Raw genomic sequence first — 24,677 nt, forward strand, 5'->3', positions numbered from 1 at the left:
AACCCCCTTCCCCTCCCCCATTTCTGAAGAAGGGTCTAGGCCCGAAACATCAGCCTTCCTGCTCCTCTGATGCTGCTTGGCCTGCTGTGTTCATCCAGCTCTACACCTTGTTATCTCAGATTCTCCAACATCTGCAGTTTCTACTATCTCTGAAACACTTTCAAATGGCTACTATCCAGCCCTCCCCCATCCCCACAGACTAACTTACTTCATCAACCTCCTCCTGCACAGCAGTCTCAATTCAATGCACCTCAGCTCCACCTATCCCTCTCTCTCATGAGGCACTGCCTCAAGTCCTCAGCTGAACTGCAGCCATTGACACTCACCTTCACCTTACTGCCATCTCATTTACCTCCTTCATATTTATGTTCCATAATCATTACCCTTTCATTCTTTATCACGATCCATTTCTTACACACATAACTCCCTGATTCCTCTCCTTGCAGAAGAAAGGGTGGAAAATGGAGAAGTTAAAAACCCAGGGGTGGCTCTCTAGTATTCACCTCCCTGACTGCTGTGAAGGCACTAAAAACTGTAATGATCCCCATTGAGATCGATAACCTTTAAAATGAAATTTGAGTTTCCAATTAATAGTGGAATGGATAACGTGACAAAAAGTCCCATGACCAGGTGTTTCCTTCAGTTTTTGGAGTTTCCCAAATCCACTGCTGGCAGGATGTGGGAAAATTTGGGAAAATACAGACCTATATAGTTAAAGAACACTCTAATCATCCTTCTTCCCCTTCGCCGTGCCAAGATCAATCTTCTGGGTTCCTTAGATGGCTGCAGAATGTGTGTCTCTTTGACTAGAGATTGTTTCCCAGTTCATGAGGAACCGGCAGCCTCCTCTTCCTGCTGACCACAACTTCTTCACAATTCTCTCTTTTCAGCACGGTGACTCAGTGGTTAGCACTGCTGCCTCACAGAGCCAGGGACCTGGGTTTGATTCCAGCCTCGGGCGGCTGTCTGTGTGGAGTTTGCACATTCTCCCTATGTCTGTGTGGGTTTCCTCCGGGTGTTCTGGTTTCCTCCCACAGTCCAAAGATGTGCAAGTTAGGTGAATTGGCCATGCTAAATTGCCCTTCATGTCCAGGGATGTGTTAGGTGGGATTAGCCATGGGAAATGTAGGGTTACAGGGAAAGGGTGGGGGGCGGTGGTGGTGGGTCTGGGTGGGATGCATTTTGGAGGGGCGGTATGGACTCAATGGGCCGAATGACCTGCTTCCACACTGTAGGGATTCTATGATTCTCCTCTGCCTAAAGGCTTTGGAGTTGGCAAGTCTTTTTTATTACCATGTGCTTAGCTGCCCTTGCTTTTCCTTTCCAGGCGAGAGAACTTTGCTCCTTGTTCAGTAGGTCGCTTGACTTAGCCAGGCGTGTTTGTCAGGTAGGATTTGGAATAGTCGCATGACTCCCTTCATTTTCGGCAACATTTAGACACAGTCCCAAATATAATACTCTTCTAATTGTCATAACTGTAACAAAACAGGAGTCTCCCAGCTAACTGGTGACAGAGTTAAACATCATGCAACAATTATTATGTTGAAGTGATGTCTGCACAGTGAGGACTTTGAAATCTTTCCCCGTGTTAGTTCTAATTCATATCTTTCATCTGGCACAAGGCTTTCAAGTGCAATGTCGGGGACACCGCGAGAGGAGATCCGAGGAAGCACAGTAACAAAGCTCATGTGCACTATCCACCAGCTCAGACACGCACATCTCAGTGAAGGTAGCTGGGTTGTCACATGGTGGGGGCTTGAGCAGATGCTGAAGGTGAAAACCCTGATGGAGAAGGCAGGGACCATGCAAACTGAGCACAGCTGGTCGTAGATGATGACAGTCATTGTGGAAAAGGACTGTTCTGAAACAGCACCAGAAAATGCGTGAGATTCTGTTAACATTTCCAGAGACACTGTACATCACTGAAGTCACTGGGGACATATGTCCCAAAGATGCTATCACCTGTAATTAAAGCAAGAGAATAAGTAGCCTCCCTCTAACTCTGCTGAAGCCTCAGGGACAGAAGTAACGGGAAAAGGAAAAGAAACAGTTTGTGGTTTCACAAGGGAAAGTGATTGGGTGCTCATAAGGATGTCAACTTGTCAAACTTATTGTAGGTGTTTCTGCAGGATAAACTGTATTTCAAGTCTCCATTATCTAGCTATCTTCATTGTCGTCTCTCGCTTAACTGTACCCCAGCCTGGTAGGGCAAGAGTTGAAAAAGAGCAGTGGATATGAGTGAAGTGGCAGGATTACTGACTGCTGGAATAAACTGGGATTGGTGGAAACTGGTGGGATTGGAGGAAGCAGTAGTTTCAGCATTGGCAGGCATATATCTGCAGCACCTCAGGTTAGCTATATTGTGGTTGTATAACATTGTCCTGGATGTTTATGAGACAAACCAGCCACTACTTTCCTCCAACTACACAGTCTAATTCCTAATTGTAGATATTTCTAATCAACCGACTGAGAGATTTTTTTTTATATTTTCCGATGTTATTACGCACCTCTGGAGCAGGTGAGCATTGAACCTGGGTGTCCTGGCTCAGAAGTAGGGACACTACCACTGAGCCACAGGAGGGCCCTCTCTGCTAATTGTATACTAACTGCATTTAATTACATGCAGGTGGTGGATATTAACCAAGGATTCACTAGAGCTCCTATAAAAAGGAACAGAGAGGAGCTCGTGCCTCAGTGGCAGTATCCATACCTCTGAATCAGGAGGTCTGCATTCCCTTTCCATCTCCAGGATGTGACAGCCACAGAGGTGTGAACACATCAAATGGGGCTTTTATTAATTTAAAAGGAACAGATTGAAACAGTGATTGTTGGACAAGCAGGTGCATGTTTGAATTGTGTTACCCTGCAAGGCAATGCTTACGATAAAAGATTGGTTCCACTTCTATCCTTCTGGGACATAGCAATGGAAATTACTGTAATTCATGACTATTGCTGCCTGCTGAAGTCCCTATGTCTGCCAGGCACTCGAATTACACATGTAATGATCATTCTTGTCCTCATGTGACTGTTATACCTTCCCTCTGACACCATCAGAATGACATGGCTCAACTTTTTAACCCGAAGGAATGATTCTCAAATTAAGAAATCCTTGGAAATGACAGTTATGCAGCCTACTTCCTTTAACACCTTCAGAATGAAATATGGTCATGTTGATTGGATTTGTCACCCTTTGTTATCATGACATTCTGACTACTGTTTTTTTGCTGACATTAATTCTGGTGAGTCACTGCCCCTGCTCAATATTAATTTCTCTGGGTTATCCAGTGTACTGTCCTTTTCTTCAACTGTAAGTATTGGTGCAGGCTAATTATTCAACGTTAACAGTCTCCATTTCCGTTTTTTATTAACATAATCAGTTCACAACAGGTTCAAATTGCTCCTGGCCCATCGCATTGAAGTATACAACTCTAGAAACTTAGTAATTTGCATTTATCCCTTTCGAATATTTTATTGTTCTTGAAAACACTGAGGTGGCTTTAGTCCTATGTACCTGGGCCCGCCACTGGTGCCACACTAAGGTTTTTGAGGATCTGTGGCTGCTGGCTGGATCAGACTACACGGCAGTTAGGTTGTGAATGCAGATGACATGGATTTGCCACTGGATTGTGTTAAAGGGAGAAGGCAACTGTGAAGCCTTCCGTGACCTCATGGGTATGCAGGAGCTGACACCACGTTTAAAGGGTAGTCCTGCCCGTGTTAGTATTGGAAATTGTTTTGCAAGCTTTAAGAAGAAAACTGTTCTTTAAATCACCAGGCTCTGAATTTCTGTTGCCTCCAGCATGAAAAGACACTCCAAAGTCCAGCGAGAAGATTCTTCCACCATCACAGATTCCAGTGAGGTCTGAGATGGATGTAGTGCATCTAGTATTTGAGGATAAACACGGACAGGGTGGATGATGTCCATACTGTCATCATCTCACCTTTTTTTTGCCAGCAGCATACTGGTAGTTTTCTCACTAGAGGCTCAGATCTATGGTGCCAACTGAAGGGATGGCTTCTCTGCACCTCAGTTGAGTGTTGCCCCTTGAAATTTTTGGGCCTAGTATTTCTAGGCTCTACCCCAGTGTCAAGAGTGTCAGCTCAGTAGGTTTTTACAGTGAGAAATTATCACCAAGGTCAGTCGAGCGCACTGTGAATCCATCTCCTGGTTGTTGCGATAAGCCAAAGAAGCCATTGGTGAGTGGCCGGCTTTCACAGGATGGGTTACTGAATGCACAAGAGAGCTGGGAGTTTTGCTAAATTGGGGAGACAGGATTAAACCATGTCAAACTGTATCTAAATTTTATGCAAGGGGACAGTTAAGCACGAACTTCCCACTGCTAACTGGTGGCTTGTCTGTTTTGTTAACTTCCTGCTGTCAAATTAATAACAATTTTCCTGCCACCAGGAGTGTTCTGTGAATATCCCAAGCAATTCTCCATACCTGCCCACCTTGCCTCTTCCAGTACCATATTTGAAATGCTCATTGTTAGACTGTTCACAAAACCTCGTTCATACTGGGTCTAAAACCAATGGTTGCAGCCCACTGAGTATTTATCCACCAGGTCACCATCTAACCTGCTGGCCTATTAAAACCTGCACCCACCTAGCCAACCCTCCCCCACCAGGTACACTCTGTCGGATTGCTGAGAGCAAGATCACTGATTATGAAAGACTGCAAAGTTTCATGCTGTATGAGAAAATAAAGCACAATAAAACCATTGTTCACCATCATAGCTTTGAAAGAACGATCCAACACAAACTATTTTCTTTTAAAGACAGGAATTGAGTGCTATCAATTAATTGAGTGGAGACCATTCAGCCCAGTTGGTTCGAATGTTAATGTGTGGTTCAGACAAACATCAACGGTGCAGGTTTGACTCCAGTCGTGGCAAATATAGACTTGGGACCTGCTTCCTCACCTGAGAGTGTTTCTAAGAGAAGAAAACAATGGCAAACCACTGCTGAAAAAAAGCTCAGGGTGCAGCATTAGCAGACAGTAAGCCAAAGATCTGCCCTCAGGCAGAGCACACATACCATAGCATGCTAATTATAGAAATAATTTACACTGAATTAATTTAGTAATGTAATTCAATCTTTACCTTTGCCATAATGTCAGCATAAGCCATGTAGAGGAAATCTTCTTTGAGATTGCTGAGAAAATCATAAGAAAATGCTCTAAGTAATGATACAGAGTAATTTATAAATTACCTCAGATTTTTTTAGTGGTTGTAGTTTGGTTTAAATAACATGGGCTACAATTCCCAAGGAGTTCTCCTGATCTTCCTCCATATTTTTGGCAGACCATCAACAGAAACTTTCAAGAGTCAACAGAAATGGCTTTTTACATCATTTTGCAGGTTTCCTACTGAAGTTACTACAAGTTATCAGGAGAAGCCCCACAGAAATTCTACACCAGCCAGCAACCAGAATATCAACTACTGTCTTTGTGCAGATTGTTAACAGAAAAGCAACCTAAAGATGTTGAATTAAACTTCCACCTTGTCAATTTGTGGGGAAGAAGTCACAAATCAGATCACTTGTGAATGTGCAGGGCAAAAATGACCATAAAAGATATGCTATTGTAAAAATTCAAATGAACTTTTTATCATTCAGTGAGGGGAACCTGTCATCCTTTCCCAGCCTGCCATCATTTGACAGCAGCGAACTAACGTTTGGTTTGCTTTTTGTGAAAGCTGACCTTCACTCTACTATTAACACATGCACTGGACCAATGGTTTGTCCCCTCTCTGAAACCATTACCACTCCCTTTACAACAAGGTGCAGGGCTGGATGAACACAGCAGGCCAAGCAGCATCATAGGAGCAGAGAGGCTGACGTTTCGGGCCTAGACCCTTCATCAGAACACCACTCCCTTTACCTTTTGTCCTGTAACACCTTTGATCTCTAACCTCCCTCACCCTCTAATCTTTCCCTGATTAACTCCTCCATTCCATTTGTTCCTGCCCACATTTTTAGTAATGCACAACACACCACATATCCACATCTCATCAGTTCTGAAGAGTCATAATGGACTTGAAACATTAACTCTATTTCTCTCTCTGCAGATGCAACCAGACTTGCTGACTTTTTCCAGTATTTTCTGTTCATACATGAAGACACATTGTGGTTGATTCTTATTGTCCGCAGTAACTACTGCTTTGCTGGTACAGTCTCTCTCTTAAGAACAAGAAAAGATCACAAAAAATAAAGCCAGAGTGTCCTCTAAGCTATCCTTTAACCATGCTGTAACTTTGTCCGAAATTTGGTGGAATTGCTATTTACACACAAAGATACCTGTGAGGGAGTGCTGCCAAAGAATTTCCAATGTGCCACAACTAAACGGTCACTTAAAGTGGAGCTAATTACGAAAGATTGCCAGAAAAATACTCAACCCATGTCAAATTCTGACTTCAACATGTAATGAGGTTTAGTTTTTCCAACCGCATCCACTGTTTTCTGAATTTAACTTTAACTTCCTTTTATGTTTATAAACACTTGGAATATCAGTGGAATAAAGAGTCACATTTGTAAAGACTTGATATGAGTTGAACAAAGAATCACAGTTTCTTGAACTTCAGTCCATCTGTGTACTTTATTCTCTCATTATATTTAGTTTTGTGTTCCTCCCTTGTCAAAAGCAAAGACAAAGAAATGCATGTTATAGTAACTTATCCATTAAGCCTACCATTTTTCAGTTAAAGCTGTCCGACTGAAAAGTAGAATAAGTTGGTGAAGAGGGTCAAGGCGTTTGGTTCCCTCCTCTTCATCCACTGGTTTTTCATCCCCTGGTTTCTAAAGAAATAAACAGATGAAGTTATATCTAAACTGAAATTCTGTCAGAAAAATTACGACAATAAATACCCAAAACTATATACCCAAGGTTACTACAGGAAGCAAGGGAAGACATTGCTACACCTTTGGCAATGATCTTTGTGTCCTCACTGTCCACTGGAGTAGTATCAGATGATTGGAGGGTGGCAAATGTTATTCCCTTGTTCAAGAAAGGGAATACGAATAATTCTGGGAATTACAGACCAGTCAGTCTTACTTCTGTAGTGGGCAAATTATTGGAGAGGATTCGGAGAGATAGTATTTATGATTATTTGGAAAAGGACAGTTTGATTATAAATAGTCAGCATGGCTTTGAGAGGGGCAGGTCATGCCTCACAGGCCTTACTGAATTCTTTGAGAATGTACAAAACACATTGCTGAAGGTACAACAGTGAATGTGGTGTATTTGGATTTTAGCAAAGCGTTTGATAAGGTTCCCCATGGTAGGCTCATTCAGAAAGTAAGGAGGCATGGGATTCAGGGAAACTTGGCTGTCTGGATACAGAATTGGCTGTTCAATAGAAGACAGAGGGTGGCAATAGATGGAAAGTATTCAGTCTGAGGCTCGGTGACCAGTGGTGTTCCGCAGGGATCTGTTCTGGGACCTGTGCCCTTTGTGATCTTTATAAATGACTTGGATGAGGAAGTGGAAGGGTGAGTTCGTAAGTTTGCCGATGACACGAAGTTTGGTGGAGTTATGGATAGTGTGGAGGGCTGTTGTAGATTGCAACAGGACATTGACAGGATGCAGAGCTGGGCAAAGAAGTGACAGATGGAATTCAACCCAGAAAAGTGTGATGTAATTCATTTTGGAAGGTTGAATTTGAATGTAGAATACAGGGTTAATGGCAGGATTCTTGGCAGTGTGAAGGAACAGAGGGATCTTGCAGTCGTCGTCTATAGATCCCTCAAAGTTGCCACCCAAGTTGATAGGGTTGTTAAGAAGGCATATGGTGTGTTGGCTTTCATTGGCAGGCGAATTGAGTTTAAGAGCCGCTAGTTATCCTGCAGCTCTATAAAACCCTGGTTAGACCACACTTGGAATATTGTGTTCAGTTCTGGTCACAGGAAAGATGTGGAAGCTTTAGAGAGGGTGCAGAGGAGATTTTCCAGGATGCTGCATGGAATGGAGGGCAGGCCTTATGAGGAAAGGTTGAGGGAGCTCGGGCTTTTCTCATTGGAGTGAAGAAGGATGAGAGGCGACTTGATAGAGGTTTACAAGATGTTGAGAGGCATGGATACAGTAGACAGCCAGAGACTTTTTCCCAGGGCAGAAATGACTATCACGATGGGGCAAAGTTTTAAGGTAATTGGAGGAAGGTATAGGGGTGATGTCAGAGGTAGGTTCTTTACACAGAGTGGTGGGTACGTGGAATGCACTGCCAGCGGTGGTAGTAGAGTCAGATACATTAGGGACATTTAAGCGTCTCTTGGATAGGCACATGGATGATAGTAAAATGAAGGGTATGCAGGTTAGTTTGATCTTAGAGTAGGATAATAGGTCGGCACATCATGGACCAAACAGCCTGTGCAGTGCTGTATTGTTCTATGTTCTATGTATGTTCTAAGTACCATCATGGATAATACAGGTTCTATAACAAAAGCCTTAATATTTACAATACAACTTTCAGTGAAATAAATTGCACAATACATTCTGGACAATTAACTGACTGTAACACTTCATATAACTGAAAAGGAGAAGATCAGCCTTGCAGGACCATAGTCTGTTGTCTTTTGACTTATACAGCTTGTTTTCCAGATCTCGAAAAAGGCACTAACAACAAGACTAAGAACAAGCAGTAGGTCAATCAACATCTTTGAAGTGAACAGACAACTGAGATTCAAACACGAAAACAAGGTCAAAACCTTGACAATCTGTTTCCTGCGAAATGTGCTGGTTGCTTTGTATATTTTGAACTTGTTAATTCAAATTTCCAATATTTGCTCTTCATGTGGCTTTAATCAATAGATCATCCCCATTTCATCTTTCCTTTCTTTTATCAGTGCCCGCTATTTATTATTCCTTCTTGGGACTGGACAGACTTGAAAGCATTTAATGGCTATCCTGAGTTATCCTTAATGAATTAAGAAATTAAATGAGAGGGCAGAGCGCTGGTGTATACTTAAGGCTGAGATAGATAGATTCTTGATTAGTAGGGGAATCAAGGGTTATGGGGAAAGGGCAGGAAAGTAGACATGAGGAATGTTGGATCAGATATGACCCTAAATGGCGCAGCAGACCTACTCCTGTTCGTATTTCTAATGGTCTTAGTTCAAGGTGAGCCATCACATTGAACTACTGCAGTCAGATAGATGGTAGCATTGTAGCAGTATGGGAACATCCGGCTAGAGACCTGGCTGGTTTGGAGTACAAGCCTTCACTACCACACCCAGAATGTCCTATCTACTCAGCCATTTGTTAATATCACGTGGAGTCTGTTTTATTATTTCAAGTGATGAGGTACCTGAAATACTTCTTTCTATCATAGATACCATACAAGTGAAACTTGTTGGTATGTCTATATGTCAGATTCCAGTACGAGAAGTGTGAAAAGTGTGTAGCTTTTCAATGAATGCTGGTAAACCCGTATAACATACTGAACCTGGAAAGTTCACAATGGCAATCTTGTATAATCAATGCAATTTCACTGGAATTAAATTTTCTCCTTTGCGTTGAAATGCTGCTCTGCAAAGTTTATAACAGACATTGATACTCCTCACTCCCCTATTTTAACAAAGGTATTCTGTTCTTTAAAATAGGGCACCATCTTTGCTAAAGCTTAGGACAAAGGAATCAACCACGAATGAATTATTGTACTCATTGTCCACTTCTAACAGAGCAATGAATGAAGTCGTATGTAACAGATTGTTAAGTGATGATGGAATAGCCATCCTGGTAGAAAGGTAAAAACAAAGGCATGAAATTAAGAAAAATGTTTTACATTTCAATTATCTTAGTAGAATGCTCAGAAATTAAGCTGCACAAAAGGTCGATAACTAAATGTGACTCACAGCTATATCCTCTATTAGCTTGTCTTCAAAATAATGTTCCTCAGTCTCAATCCAGGACTTTTCATAGCCTTGAAGGAAGAGATTGACAGCTCGGTGCCTGAAGGGACATAACAGCAATGACAATTATGACACATTATTTGCTTTGCTTGTTACATTAGTACTATATTACTCTCTGTATAATGTTAAACTGATTATGTTGCAAGCTGTAGCCCATGTTGTAGCACTGTCCTGTCAGTCATTGTCATTTGTTAAAGTAAAATCAGACCATTTCCAACTTCAAGCTAGATTTCTTCATCTGCCTCAATCTGATTAGGGTACTTTTTTAATTACATAAAAAATAAATGTCTACACCAATATAAATTGGCTTCTAATCTCTCATCTGAAAATCTCTGTTAATAAACAAAGGTGCCTATCTTCAAAACAATTTTCAAAATAGCAGTATTTATTTCTTTCATTTTGTAAAGTATATCACAAATATCAAAAACCCATGAGAAATAAAATTTATAAGAAATATTTTGCTGAAATTCAGTGGCATTGAAAATTACTTTTAGGAACTGCATTCATTTCTAGGAAGGACACATTGGCTGAAGAAAGTTTGTAAGAGAATGACAGAAGCATTAAATGATGTATTGACCAGGCTTGCACATCCTTTTGGTATAAGAGATTAATGGCTGATCTCATTGAAATGTTTAATATTATTAAAGCAGTTAATAAGGTGGATATAGAGAAACTATATCCTCTGTTGAACATAGGACCATAACTTTAAAATAGGAGGTCAGTTGTTCATGTGTGACATCACAAAAAGGGAAGTGAAAATCTCGCACACTCTTCCTCAAAGCGCTGTTGAGATTAGATCAACAGAAAGTCTCAGGACTGAGAATTTGTTAGGGAAGGGTACCAAGGGTTACTGAACCAATTAAGGTAGGTAGACAGAGTTAAGATACAGGTCGACCATGATCTCACTGAATGGTGGAATATACTTAAGCAGCTAAATGACCTAATCAAGTTTCTACATGAAGCTAATGCCAATACTCCATTTGCCTAATGGTGTTCCTGTTGACAGCAATACCAAGTTTATCGGCAGTGTATTGCAATGGTTCATCATGCAGCCTCTGAAGATTCCAGGATCTGCCAGATGTTTTATAAAAGTTCAGACGATGGCCTGCCATCAGTTTCATTCAGAAAAAAAAACAATACGTTTGTTCCAGCATCAGCATATGTGTTCATCTGTCTTTATCAGCCGCACATGTGGCCAGGATACAACGCCAAGTAAACATGAGTAAAGTGTAACTGACAGTCGGTAGAGCAATATTCCCCCAGAACTTTCACAGCCATGTCAAAGCAGCTTGGGTGATGAGTTTTGGCAGCATCTAGAAAGGCAGAGACACTCCAAGTGCACTGTAAATGTTACCATCTGCTACCAGATATGTGTTCATTATTGAGCAACTCAGCCTGTCTATATGATGCATCTTGCCAGTTGTTAGTACTCCTGTTACAGGAATGAATATCTGCACTTTTAAAACCACATTCCTCCCTTAACTATGTCTTTGTCACCTTCAGAGTAGATCTCTCTAGTACTCTTCCTAGTTACATCATAGAAAAATATTCTACCTGTCAAATGCACCATTGTCCAAGTCCTATCTCCTGAAATAAATTAGTATTAGTTTGTGGTCATTCTTGAAAAATTATAAACATTATAAAATATTAAACATTGATAAATTCCCTAGACCAGATGAGCTACATCCAAGAATATTGAAGATGGTGGCTATAGGGATAATGGATGCACTGGAGATGATATTTCAAAATTCTATAGATTCTGGAAAAGTTCCTGTAGACTGTAAAGTAGCAAATGTAACCCCATTATTTAAGACAACAGGGAGAGAGAAAGTAAGAAGTACAGACTCATTACTTTAATGTCAGTCATTAGGAAAATGATATAATCTATTATAAAGGATGTGATAACTGGAATACTTAGAAAATAACAATATGATTGGGCAGAGTCAACATGGCTTTATGAAAGAGAAATCATGTTTGTCAAACGTGTTGGAGCCTTTGAGAATGTTGCTTGTTTCATAGATAAACGAGAACCAATGGATGTGGTGCATTTAGATTTAAAGATAGTAAATAAAAAATAGTAAGTAATAAAAAGTAATGAATAAAGTAAATAGGTTCTAAGAGATCTGAGTGTCCTTGTATCCCAGTCACTGAAATTAAGCAAAGAGATGCAGCAGGCGGTAAAGAAAGCAAATGTACAGTACCTAATGTTAGGGACCAAACCAAACCCCTCCAAAATTTATTAAGAATTTAAGTTAAACCCTAGCTTTTCTTATTTTAAAGGTAAGTGTAAGGTGTTGCATTCCAGATGCAATTTGATTGGTCAAACTACTCGACATAAATAAAACCCACTATTTTTATACTACAGTTAAAATACGGACAAAATAATAAAATAATTGGCTTAACTGTAACTTTGCTGGAATGCTTAACAAAATAATATATATTAACCTCTGCTAATTTATTGTCCCAGTATAGTACCATCGCATAAATATGCTCTTGGCAAAGGCAAATTCAGTAAAACAGATTGCCTCACGTGTATTTCTAACAGCAGGAAGAGAACCCCAGCTTTTAGCTATAATAGGGAGAGGATTAACAGCATCCAGCTTCAAGACCCCAGCAACTGCTGAAGCTAAAACGAAAAATCCTGGTTCTGTGGGAGCTTGACTCCACACATTCATGCTGCTATTATTGTTCCAACTTCTAAAAAAGGCCCAAGGCCTCACAAACTGTTTACTCTAGTAGCCGGCGCAGACCACCCGACACCTCTGCCTCAACTTTTCTTCGTAAAAGATACCAGGACATAATGCACCTCCTCAAGCATAGTACCATCACACTAAAGTACAGGAGTAAACATGTCTTGCTGCAGTTGTATAAAACCTTGATGAGACCACACCTGGATATTTTGTACAGTTTTGGTCTCGTTATCTAAGGATATACATACTTGCCACACAGGGAGTGTAATGGAGGTTCACCAGATTAATGAGTAGAGATTGAAGAAGCTGGGCCCGTTTTCTCTCAAGTTTCAGCAACTAAGAGGTGATCTCATTGAAAATTTCAAAGTTCTTTTGCAGGGTATGACAGGAAAGATGCGAATTTCCCCTGCACTGTGACAAGGACGAGCTGATCTGTGCATGGAAAGATGTAAATGCTGAATACAGGTTCATTAACTATGGTGAGAAGAGAGACAATTCCTACCGTGGTAAATTATAGAGTGGAGCCATCCGGAAGCAGGCCACAACTGCTCGTTTACGTTGCTTTGACAGCAGCTTGTGCCAGACAGCCTTTTTAGATCTCTGGGGATGCTCCACCTAATGCATAAAGTAGAAATGCAAAGCTCAGGCTTGCCATTACAATTGTGAGACCAATTGTGACAAAAATGGACCAGTCATCATCAGTTTAACCAATTCTTGAATTTATTCTCATCACACCCACAATGATGAGATTGTACATGAGTTAACCAGTATTTTAAAGTTTGAAGCTAAAGCCCATTTGAAATCATACGATCAGACATTTTCATTCATTGTGTACTGACACAAAATTGCTTCGTTTCTAAAAAAAAACACCAAAAGGATGTTAAGACAGCAGCTTTATAATGGGCTCAACAAGGTGTAACTTAGATCATTTCGGGTTTTTATCTAGGACTTATAGGGGCATGTATGCAACTTGGGGAATGATAGGTCTGCAGGGCTATAACAAAGGACATGTAATCAACCTCATTGTGATCTGATTTCATCAACTCAGGTTGAATAATGTGTGGACTGAAAGGTGGAAAAGAATAATTCCTCATCAGAATTAGGACACTAAGGACAGAAGCATTGCCAGGGACTGGGGGGTTGGGAGCGATTCATTGTGGGGAGCTAAGCAGAAACTTAGTAGCAGATCATTAGAGAAGAACAGAAATATAGAGTAGTGGAGGCCGAGTGTTTCCTTATGGCATGAAGGAGCACTCCTACTCCTCTTAAGCCACAATAAGACACGAAAATATTACATTTATTTACCTTTATGGTGGTCTTCAGGGTCTGCTCCTGAATGGTGCCAGGTTTCCCCAGCAAAGCCAGCACTAGCTCCAAGGTGTACAATCGCTTGTCAAAATGTTATTTAGGTCTAAGTGACGTTATCACCAATAACCTTTCCATTTCTATAAGGCCCACACCAGCGTGGGCAAAAGTAGTATGTGATGGGAAGTGGATGTAAATCCGGTTGGGTCAGGTGCTGCTCCCATTTTAGCCCTAATGCCCTGATTCTGATACAACTGTTTACATTGGGAATCAGAGATTGAAGTTGAATCTCGGTAATGGAAGACTGGGCAGAGTGGTGTGACCCTTGCAGTAATGCAAGGAACAACAAGACACAGCAATGGAAGGAATGTAAAATCATTTCAGGTTTATGAACTGATTGGCCTTCCTCGTTTATGTAATAGTATCAGCCGACTCGTAATCCAAAACCCCAGGCGAACGGTCTGGGGACATGGGTTAAAATCCATCTATCACAGATGGCTATATTTGAACTCAATAAGAAAAAGGTGGAATTTTAAAAAAGCTGGACTAATGGCGACTATGTAACCACAGCTGATTGTCATAAAAACCCATATGGTTCAAAATGTTCCTCAGAGGAGGAAATCTGCAGTCCTCAGCTGGCTTACCATACTATACCATAGCAGACACATGGGAGGACCACTACCTTTAAGTTCCCCTCCAAGCCACTCCCCATCCTGACTTGGAAAGATATCGCCGTTCCTTCACTGTCGCTGGGTCAAAATCCTGGAATTCCCTACCTAATAGCATTATGGGTCAACCCACAGCAGGAGGACTGCAGCGGTTCAAGAAGGCAGCTCACCACCACATTGTCAAGGCCAATCAATGCTGCCCAGTCAATGAAACCCACATCCCACAAATGAGTGAACAAAAAGCTCAAAACTCACTGCAATGTGATTGACCCTTAATTAGGAGCGGGCAATTAATGCTGGACTAGTCAGCATTACCCACATCCTGTGAACAAATCCAAAAATAGCATCAGAAATACAGCACACAGAATGCCACACCAATGGACTTACTGGATAAAATTCTCAACAGTCTTCAGTGGCATAGAAAATGATGAGAAGGTTAGGATAATGTTTGAAAATGGACAAATCAGACTCTCAACATCAAGAAAAAATGTACCAACTTTTCCCTTAAGAAATGAAATAGGTATTTCTGAATCTCACAAATGAGCAGCGACTACCTTATTGTATCTCAGTATTAGGTAATGTCCCCTCATTTCTATATACTTTCTAATTCTCCCCCCCTTCCTCTAAAAACTAGATGGTGTCAATTTCTGACACAAAGGTCAGAACGGTTACCTGGCGGCAGATGTTCAATGCTTTTCTGGGATTTAGGACAACTCGATGTTTACCACCATTTCCCTGGGCACCATCATCTTCCACCCTTTGTCCATGTAAATAGGCATTGCCAAACCACCAGCCTCACATCATCATCATAACTGTTTTCAGACCAGCTCTTACACCAGTTCAGCCCTCCAGGACTTTACCTTGTAGCTCGGGGACATTTACGTCTTGCACACTTCTGCCAAATTGCTTAATGCACAGGGACACATGTGTATCTCATGTATCTACACAAGATGCATCTTAGAATCATAAAATCCCCACAGTGTGGAAGCAGACCATTCAGCCCACTGAGTCCACACCAACCCTCCGAAGAGCATCGCACACAAACCCACCCCCTATCCTATTCCCTATGAATAATCCACCCAGCCTCAACATCCCTGGATACTATGGGCAATTTATCATGGCTAATCCACCTAACCTGCACATCTTTGGACTGTGGGAGGAAACCCATGCAGACATGGGGAGAATGTGCAAACTCCACACAGACTGTCGCCCAAGGGTGGAATTGAACCCAGGCCCCTGGCACTGTGAGGCAGCAGTGCTAACCACGCAGCCACCATACCACCCAAATCTTATGATTCGTAGCTTAGTTTCTTAGGGCTCGCTCACTTTGCACTGACTCGGAGGCTGTCAGGTTCTCTGGTTTGCATTGCTTTTTAGTGTGTAGGTTCTTCTATTCCAATTTACAGGCTGTCAGCTTCTTTGGACTGCATTGGTGTTTGGTGCAGACAGAAAGGCAGGCACCATGTCACTGCGCAGAGCACACAACAGTCGAAGACGTGGGTATATTGCTGCGCAGGCTTGTGCAACCTCAATGTCATGCCTGCAGTATGTGCCAGCCACTTACGCACAAACATACTGCACATGTTCCAACCAAATGGCAATGTCTGGATGTCAAAGGACACCAGTCCTTAGTGCAGTCAATGACTCTTTCATTGTCACTGAGCATGTCATCTGCTGGAGCACGACTTGTGCTCAAATGGGGACTTCAATACCAGTCTCCCAATGCTTGGCCCAGACCTGCACCCACGATTTCACTAACTTCATTTTCTCCAGGTTGCACCAGTTTATATCCTCCCTCTGTGACAAGCAGTTAGGTAGCCTGGGCAGCAGGATTGTTAAACATCGCTGGCTTCCCCCAGATGCAGGGCTCTATAAGTTTTGCTTTGAAAGTGCCCTATCACCAAGTTCATCAACAGAAAAGGCTTCCACTCCATCAATGCCCAGATTACCTGTGACCACGAGTGACAGATCTTAGTGAGCTCAGCGCTGTCATGGTGCATGCATGCTGGAGAAATCAAGATCCCTGCCTCCTTCCAAGGATCTCAGGCTAAATAGCCATCGGGCTGCTGGGACAGAAGGGGCATCCCCACCAAACATGGCTGATGACACCTTTACAAAACAGTCACACTGACAGAGAAGAGAGTTACAACACTGGTTAAGCTTTCAGCTGACCACAGCAGAACAGACAGTAGGACTCCTTAACATGAGGTTTTGCTGCTTGGACTGCTGACTTGACATATCACTGGGGCAAGCTGTGCCTACCAGAACTGAAGCCTATAATCTCCTGGATGAGGAGGAAGTGGCAAATCCATAGTGATTCCCTGATGATGCGATTGAGGTTCAGGATATTGACGTGGGAGACATTCAAGAGACCATGATAGAGCTATGCATCAGCAAAAGCAAGAGGCCAGACACAATCCCATTGACGCTCCCTCCCAGGATGAATGAACTGGGTTTGGACTTCCTTTCACTGTGTTCTGTTCTGCTGGTTACATGGCAAGCAGCCCTTGGTCAGAGATAGTAGGAACTGCAGATGCTGGAGAATCTGAGATAACAAAGTGCAGAGCTGGATGAACGCAGCAGGCCAAGCAGCATCAGAGGAGCAGGAAGGCTGACGTTTCAGGCCGAGAACCTTCTTCAGAAATGGGGGAGGGGAAGGGGGTTCTGAAATAAATAGGGAGAGAGGGGGAGGCGGATAGAAGATGGATAGAGGAGAAGATAGGTGGAGAGGAGACAAACAGGTCAAAGAGGCGGGGATGGAGCCAGTAAAGGTGAGTGTAGGTGGGGAGGTAGGGAGGAGATAGGTCAGTCCAGGGAGGATGGACAGGTCAAGGGGGCAGGATGAGGTTGGTAGGTAGGAGATGGGGGTGGGGCTTGAGGTGGGAGGAGGGGATAGGTGGGAGGAAGGACAAGTTAGGGAGGCGGGGACAAGCTGGCCTGGTTTTGGGATGCAGTAGAGGGAGGGGAGATTTTGAAGCGTGTGAAGTCCACATTGATACCATTGGGCTGCAGGGTTCCCAAGCGGAATATGAGTTGCTGTTCCTGCGACCTTCGGGTAGCATCATTGTGGCACTGCAGGAGGCCCAGGATGGACACGTTGTCTGCGGAATGGGAGGGGGAGTTGAAATGGTTCACGACTGGGAGGTGCAGTTGTTTAGTGCGAACCGAGCATAGGTGTTCTGCAAAGCGGTCCCTAAGCCTCCACTTGGTTTCCCCGATGTAGAGGAGGCCACAACGGGAACAGCGGATACAGTATACCACATTAGCAGATGTGCAGGTGAACATCTGCTTGATGTGGAAAGTCTTCTTGGGGCCTGGGATGGGGGTGAGGGAGGAGGTGTAGGGGCAGGCGTAGCACTTCCTGCGGTTGCGGGGAAAAGTGCCGGGTGAGGTGGGGCTGGAGGGGAGTGTGGAGCGGACAAGGGAGTCAAGGAGAGAGTGGTCCCTCCGGAAGGCAGATAATGGTGGGGAGGGAAAAATGTTTTTGGTGGTGGGGTCGGATTGCAGATGGCGGAAGCGTCGGAGGATGATGCGTCGGGTCCGGAGGTTGGTGGGGTGGTATGTGAGGACGAGGGGGATTCTATTTTGGTTGTTATTGTGGGGAAGGGGTGTGAGGGATGAGTTGCGGGAATTGCGGGAGACACGGTTGAGGGCGTTCTTGACCACTGAGTGGGGGAAGTTGCGGTCCTTGAAAAACGAGGACATCTGAGATGTACGGGAGTGGAATGCCTCATCTTGGGAGCAGATGTGGCGGAGGCGAAGGAATTGGGAATGGGGATGGCATTTTTGCAGGAAGGTGGGTGGGAGGAGGTGTATTCTAGGTAGGTGTGGGAATCAGTGGGCTTGAAATGGATATCGGTTTCTAGGTGGTTGCCGGAGATGGAGACAGTCATCTCCAACTGCCGTCGTGACATCAATTGCCTCAACCTCTCCACCCGTCTCACCCACTCCAACCTCTCCCCCGCAGAACGTGCAGCCCTCCGCTCCCTCCACTCCAACTCCAACCCCAACCTCACCATAAAACCCGAGGACAAGGGAGGCGCAGTTGTAGTATGGCGCACTGACCTCTACATCGCCGAGGCCAGGCACCAACTCTCCGACACTTCCTCCTACCACCCCCTTGATCACGACCCCACCCCCGACCACCAAAGCATAATCTCCCAAACCATCCACAACTTCATCACATCAGGTGACCTCCCACCCACAGCCTCCAACTCATCGTTCCCCAACCCCGACCGCCCGCTTCTATCTCCTTCCCAAAATCCACAAACCTGAATGCCCTGGTCGACCCATTGTCTCCACCTGCTCTTGCCCCACCGAACTTATCTCCAACTATCTGGACTCCATTTTCTCCCCCTTGGTCCAGGAACTCCCTACGTACGTCCGTGACACCACCCACGCCCTCCACCTCCTCCAGAACTTCCAATTCCCCAGGCCCCAACACCTCATCTTTACCATGGATGTCAAGTCCCTATACACCTGCATTCCCCATACAGATGGCCTAAAGGCCCTCCGCTTCTTCCTGTCCCACAGGCCCGACCAGTCCCCCTCCACTGACACCCTCATCCGCTTAGCCGAACTCGTCCTCACCCTCAACAACTTCTCTTTCAATTCCTCCCACTTCCTACCGACAAAGGGGGTGGCCATGGGTACCCGCATGGGCCCAAGTTATGCCTGCCTCTTTGTAGGTTAAGTGGAACAATCCCTTTTCCGTACCTACACCGGCCCTAAACCCCACCTCTTCCTCCGTTACATTGATAACTGTATCGGCGCCACCTCGTGCTCCCACGAGGAGCTTGAACAGTTCATCCACTTCACCAACACCTTCCACCCCAACCTTAAGTTCACCTGGACCATCTCTAATACCTCTCTCTCCTTCCTGGACTCTCTGTCTCCATCTCTGGCAACCACTTAGAAACCAATATCCATTTCAAGCCCACCAACTCCCACAGCTACCTAGAATACACCTCCTCCCACCCACCTTCCTGCAAAAATGCCATCCCCTACTCCCAATTCCTTCACCTCCGCCGCATCTGCTCCCAGGATGAGGCATTCCACTCCCGTATATTTCAGATGTCCTCGTTTTTCAAGGACCGCAACCTCCCCCCATCAGTGGTCGAGAACGCCCTCCACCGTGTCTCCTGCATTTCCCGCAACTCATCCCTCACAACTCCTCCCCAAACAAAACAGAATCCCCCTCGTCCTCACGTACCACCCCACCAGCCTCCGGATCCAAAGCATCATCCTCCGACACTTCCGCCATCTGCAATCCAACCCCACCACCAAAGACATTTTTCCCTCCCCACCCTTATCTGCTTTCTGGAGGGATCACTCTCTCCGTGACTCCCTTGTCCGCTCCACACTCCCCTCCAGCCCCACCTCACCCGGCACTTTTCCCCGCAACCGCAGGAAGTGCTACGCCTGCCCCTACACCTCCTCCCTCACCCCCATCCCAGGCCCCAAGAAGACTTTCCACATCAAGCAGATGTTCACCTGCACATCTGCGAATGTGGTATACTGTATCCGCTGTTCCCATTGTGGCCTCCTCTACATCGGGGAAACCAAGTGGAGGCTTAGGGACCGCTTTGCAGAACACCTACACTTGGTTCGTACTAAAGAACTGCACCTCCCAGTCGCGAACCATTTCAACTCCCCCTCCCATTCCGCAGACGACATGTCCATCCTGGGCCTCCTGCAGTGCCACAACGATGCCACCCGAAGGTTGCAGGAACAGCAACTCATATTCCGCTTGGGAACCCTGCAGCCCAATGGTATCAATGTGGACTTCACAAGCTTCAAAATCTCCCCTCTCCCTACCGCATCCCAAAACCAGCCCAGCTTGTCCCCACCTCCCTAACCTGTCCTTCCTCCCACCTATCCCCTCCTCCCACCTCAAGCCGCACCCCCATCTCCTACCTACTAACCTCATCCCGCCCCCTTGACCTGTCCATCCTCCCTGGACTGACTATCTCCTCCTCATCTCCCCCTACACGCACCTCTACTAGCTCCATCCCCGCCTCTTTGACCTGTCTGTCTCCTCTCCACCTATCTTCTCCTTTATCCATCTTCTATCCGCCTCCCCCTCTCTCCCTATTTATTTCAGAACCCCCTTCCCCTCCCCCATTTCTGAAGAAGGGTCTCGGCCTGAAACGTCAGCCTTCCTGCTCCTCTGATGCTGCTTGGCCTGCTGTGTTCATCCAGCTCTACACCTTGTTATCTCAGCTCTTGGTCAGTATGCAGTACATGTCGAGACAGAAACAAACTTAATGTTTCAAGATTCTTCTTCAACAATGTTAATACTGTTTCTTTCTCCGTGAGCTTCTCCTGTATTCTCTGTTTTTGTTTCAGATTTCCAGCATCTGCAGTATTTAATCTTTATTACAATATATCTGAACCTAGTTATTTCTGCACTCCTTCAAATATTTTATTGTCTGTCCATTATTGCCCAGAGGGCAGCTGAGAGACAACCAACATGGTGGACACAGATTTCCTTCCTTAAAGCACATTAGAGAACCAGATGGGTTTCTATGACAATTGACAGTGGTTTCTATTCGACTAGCTGTATTTTTTTTTCCCCCTTCTTTTCCAGAATTCTTTATTATATTGAATTCAAATTTGACTCCCTGGCATGGTGGGATTTGAACCCATGTTCTCGGAAGATTAGCCTGGAGTTCTGGATTACCAGTCCACTGACATTACCACTATGTCATCACCGACCAGCACCGTTGAGGCCTGATGCATAATTAATGAGCTGAGGAGTAGAAGATTGCGTGGAAAAGTTGACATGGACTGTGGTGGATTGTCCACTACAGATCTCACTCGAAAAGTACTTTGGCAAATAAAGATGGGACACTTCAGCTGCCAGCTCCAAAAGATTGCCGAATTTCTTAATCCTGATAATCCTGTTGACATTTCGAAGTATTACCGCAAATACAATCCAAAGCTATTACCTCTTTCAGACAGGCATCTTGTTAATGCACACAAATTAAGGTTCTATCATCCCCACAGGACCTGGGTTTAATACAGCTGTATGAACAAGAGCCGTGTGCTTTACACATTTCAGTGACTGCAATCAGGTGTGAGGTCATTTAACCAGTCATTTTCAAAAGGGCACTGCAGGCCTCACAAAACTCTTCCCACCTGCTGCAAACCTTTTCTATTCTCTTCATTTGGTGCACCCTCACTTGCTTCCCATTGTAACTCATCCACTTCACCCCATTTAACTCTAATTTAAAATCAGCACATCAGAAATTATGTGTATCCAAATTATAATCACTTAAATTAAAACCTCAGACCTGCTCCAAGTGGAAGATCACATTGGCAATATCCAGCACACGTATCACTGTTTTCTCTGGATCAGATGAAGCTTCATTCCTGTTAGGTAGATCTTTGTAAAGGGCCATCTGCCACCTAATGGCAGGATCTTCCAACTGTGGGAAAGGACAAGAGTCAGTGATACACACAGCAGCATGCATGAGCAAAGCTAATGCTTTTGAAACCCCTGGGCAAATGTTTTATTAAAGCTCACGTTTAACTCTGTTTAGTTCAGAATGCAGCACCTCTGACCAAGCAAATAAATAAATGTTTTCAATTACTACTTTACTGCACTACTCACCCTATTGCTGTTAAAATCTAGCCACTTCTGGAGTTTGAACAAATTTAAACAGTGGTCAGAAAAGTAGGATGAAAAGATACAGAAAACAATTGTATACTTATGTAAAAGTATGGACTGTCCTGAGTATGTCGTAAGGCTGTATCTAATAGCAACAGTTTAGATGTTCAGAAGTTATAACATCAAAGGGTTAAATGATTTCTGAACGTTATCTAAAATTTGAGATTAAACTAGAGTATTACATTTTCTCTATAATGTTTTTAATTTTTCATAGCATAAATAGCTTCACTAAAATGAAAACAATATTAAAATCAAAGCAAAGCTGAAGAGAAAGTAAATGATTGAAAACAATGAGTAACCATTATATCATGACTGCAGAACACTACAATCATGTGATTATAGAAACCAGCATATGAAAAAATAATCAGGTTTTGGGAATGATTACAAAGCAGCCAACCTCAAGATCTGAGACATTCAGGAAATGTCAAAAATGCAAAAATAAAATCCAAATAAAATGGTTACAGAATCCTGGGAAAGGATTAAGGTTGTAGCATTGAGATCATTTCTGTTTTGTTGTACTTATTACAATATTTGTATTATTCAAAATAAGCAGGACTTTATTCCAGTCTACTGGTCTTTTTATCACTTTCCCTGACGTTATAATGATGGATCCATGAGTGTTTGCCATCAATACGCTCTCCAAACTTTGAAACTGACAGCACTTAGGGAGTATGCAAATGTACAGAATAACATGGAAATGCAGAAGGTGCTGTCAGTAATTCTAAGCTCCTCCAGCAGGTGTATTAATAAAGTCCTCAAGAGTGAAATCCCTAAGCAATCAGTGAATTAATGAAACATTCTACTTCTTCACTCTTAGTTTAATTGTAAAAAATATTGAAAAAGTTGCACCGAGTTGCATGAGGTGCTACAGGGTTTATAGTCATGTACCAAATTATTAACTACTGCTGAAAGGCTAAGTTTATAATTGAGGAATGTTAAATCATTGTGATAAAAAAAACATAAGTTTTAAAATAACATTTTTAGAAGTTAGTTCATAATAGTTTAGCTTTGATCTTAATACAGTCTCAATCAGAAACATTTATTCTGCTTTCTGAAATAAGGAGATTCAGCACTTTTAACTTCCTGGATAGTTGTCTGTGAGAATATTTTAATGTCATTGGCTGCTTCCCCTGCATCCTGACATTACTGTTACTGGTCACCCTGAAATCTCCTTGATTTGTCACTAGATTTAAATGGCCATCAGAAAAGGGAGTCTACTTTAGACAGACTACTGGATCTTTATGCATGGGCAGCTTTCTTTGAAGTCAGTGGCAAGCATTGTTGCTTCTCTATTCACTGCAATGTTTTATCATTAACCTGTTCAGATATATTGAGACACATCACCCTTCGGCCCAGAGATAGTGACACTAGGCGACCCCTTCGGTTACTTTTAATCAATCTGCTCCAACATGTTACATCTCCAAGCCAGGTGCAATGTGAACATGGATCCCCTGACCTAGAGGCATGGACACAACCAATGCACCTTGAGACTCCCTCTAAAACTCATTTTGGTCAACCCATTTGAAAATGTTCTGAAATAAAACAAAGAGTTGTGGATGCTGGGAGTCTGAAATGAAAACAGAAATTGCTGGAGAAACCCAACAGCTCTAGCAACATTTGTGGAGAGAAAGCAGAGTTAACATTTTAGGTCCAGTGACCCTTCTTCAGACATGTTAAGTTGCCAGACCTGCTGGGTTTCTCCAACAATTTCTATATCTGGAAATATCCTGACACTCTCCCAGAATAGGTGGAACTTCTGGCCCAGGGATTTGGACACTGTCATCATTCTACAAAATCCCATGGATATGTTTCTTAATTAATCTATTTAGACATGTTATGACACATGTCTGGGGCAGGCAGAACTCAAACATAGACCTTTTGGCTCAGAGATAGGAACACTACCACCGTGACACAGAACTCAAACATAGACCTTCTGGCTCATAGATAGGAATACTATCACTGTGACACAAGACCACTTGGCCACTAACGCTCACTTAGTATGTGCATTTGACTGATGATTATGGATACAGCAAAGTGTCAATAGCTGTGGTGTATTCACTGCATTTTAATGAAAGGACATTAGGTGGTCGATCATTAATGTTAAAAGGTGGCTTATTCAGCAATTTTCTTTCAAAGAACTGAGCTGAGATCTCAGTATACACTAAAAGTCAAATGATCTAATGTATTTACTTAATTTACAAATAGTATCCCTAAACTCACTTCTATATAATGTACAGGTTGCATTAGAAAATATGGCATAACCCTTGCAGTCAAAGAAGGCAAAAAAAAAGGAACTGGTACACTGCAAATTCCCAGTAATTTGATATACTTTCAAGACAAAAAGAAGAAGATAATTTATAAGAAAAATTCTGGTTGGATAACAATTCTATACACAAAATTAATGGAAGAGAATCAATAAGTATTCCATGGTATAAGTAA

At 43.2% G+C, this 24,677-nt stretch overlaps 1 protein-coding gene across 1 annotated transcript in view; it reads right to left on the bottom strand.

The window, feature by feature from the left end:
- Positions 1-24,677, bottom strand: part of ryr2a (ryanodine receptor 2a (cardiac)) — a 450,194-nt gene that overhangs the window by 99,191 nt on the left and 326,326 nt on the right. Inside the window, exons 71-75 of the mRNA XM_048601350.1 lie at positions 21,862-21,996; positions 13,096-13,208; positions 9,847-9,943; positions 6,689-6,795; positions 5,103-5,154 (exon numbers count right to left, since the gene is read on the bottom strand). Coding sequence (XP_048457307.1) covers positions 5,103-5,154; positions 6,689-6,795; positions 9,847-9,943; positions 13,096-13,208; positions 21,862-21,996 — 504 coding nt within the window. The remainder of the gene's footprint in view (positions 1-5,102; positions 5,155-6,688; positions 6,796-9,846; positions 9,944-13,095; positions 13,209-21,861; positions 21,997-24,677) is intronic.

Source organism: Rhincodon typus, chromosome 9 (genome assembly GCF_021869965.1).
Source record: "Rhincodon typus isolate 14 chromosome 9, sRhiTyp1.1, whole genome shotgun sequence".
In the NCBI taxonomy this organism is placed as follows: Eukaryota; Metazoa; Chordata; class Chondrichthyes; order Orectolobiformes; family Rhincodontidae; genus Rhincodon; species Rhincodon typus.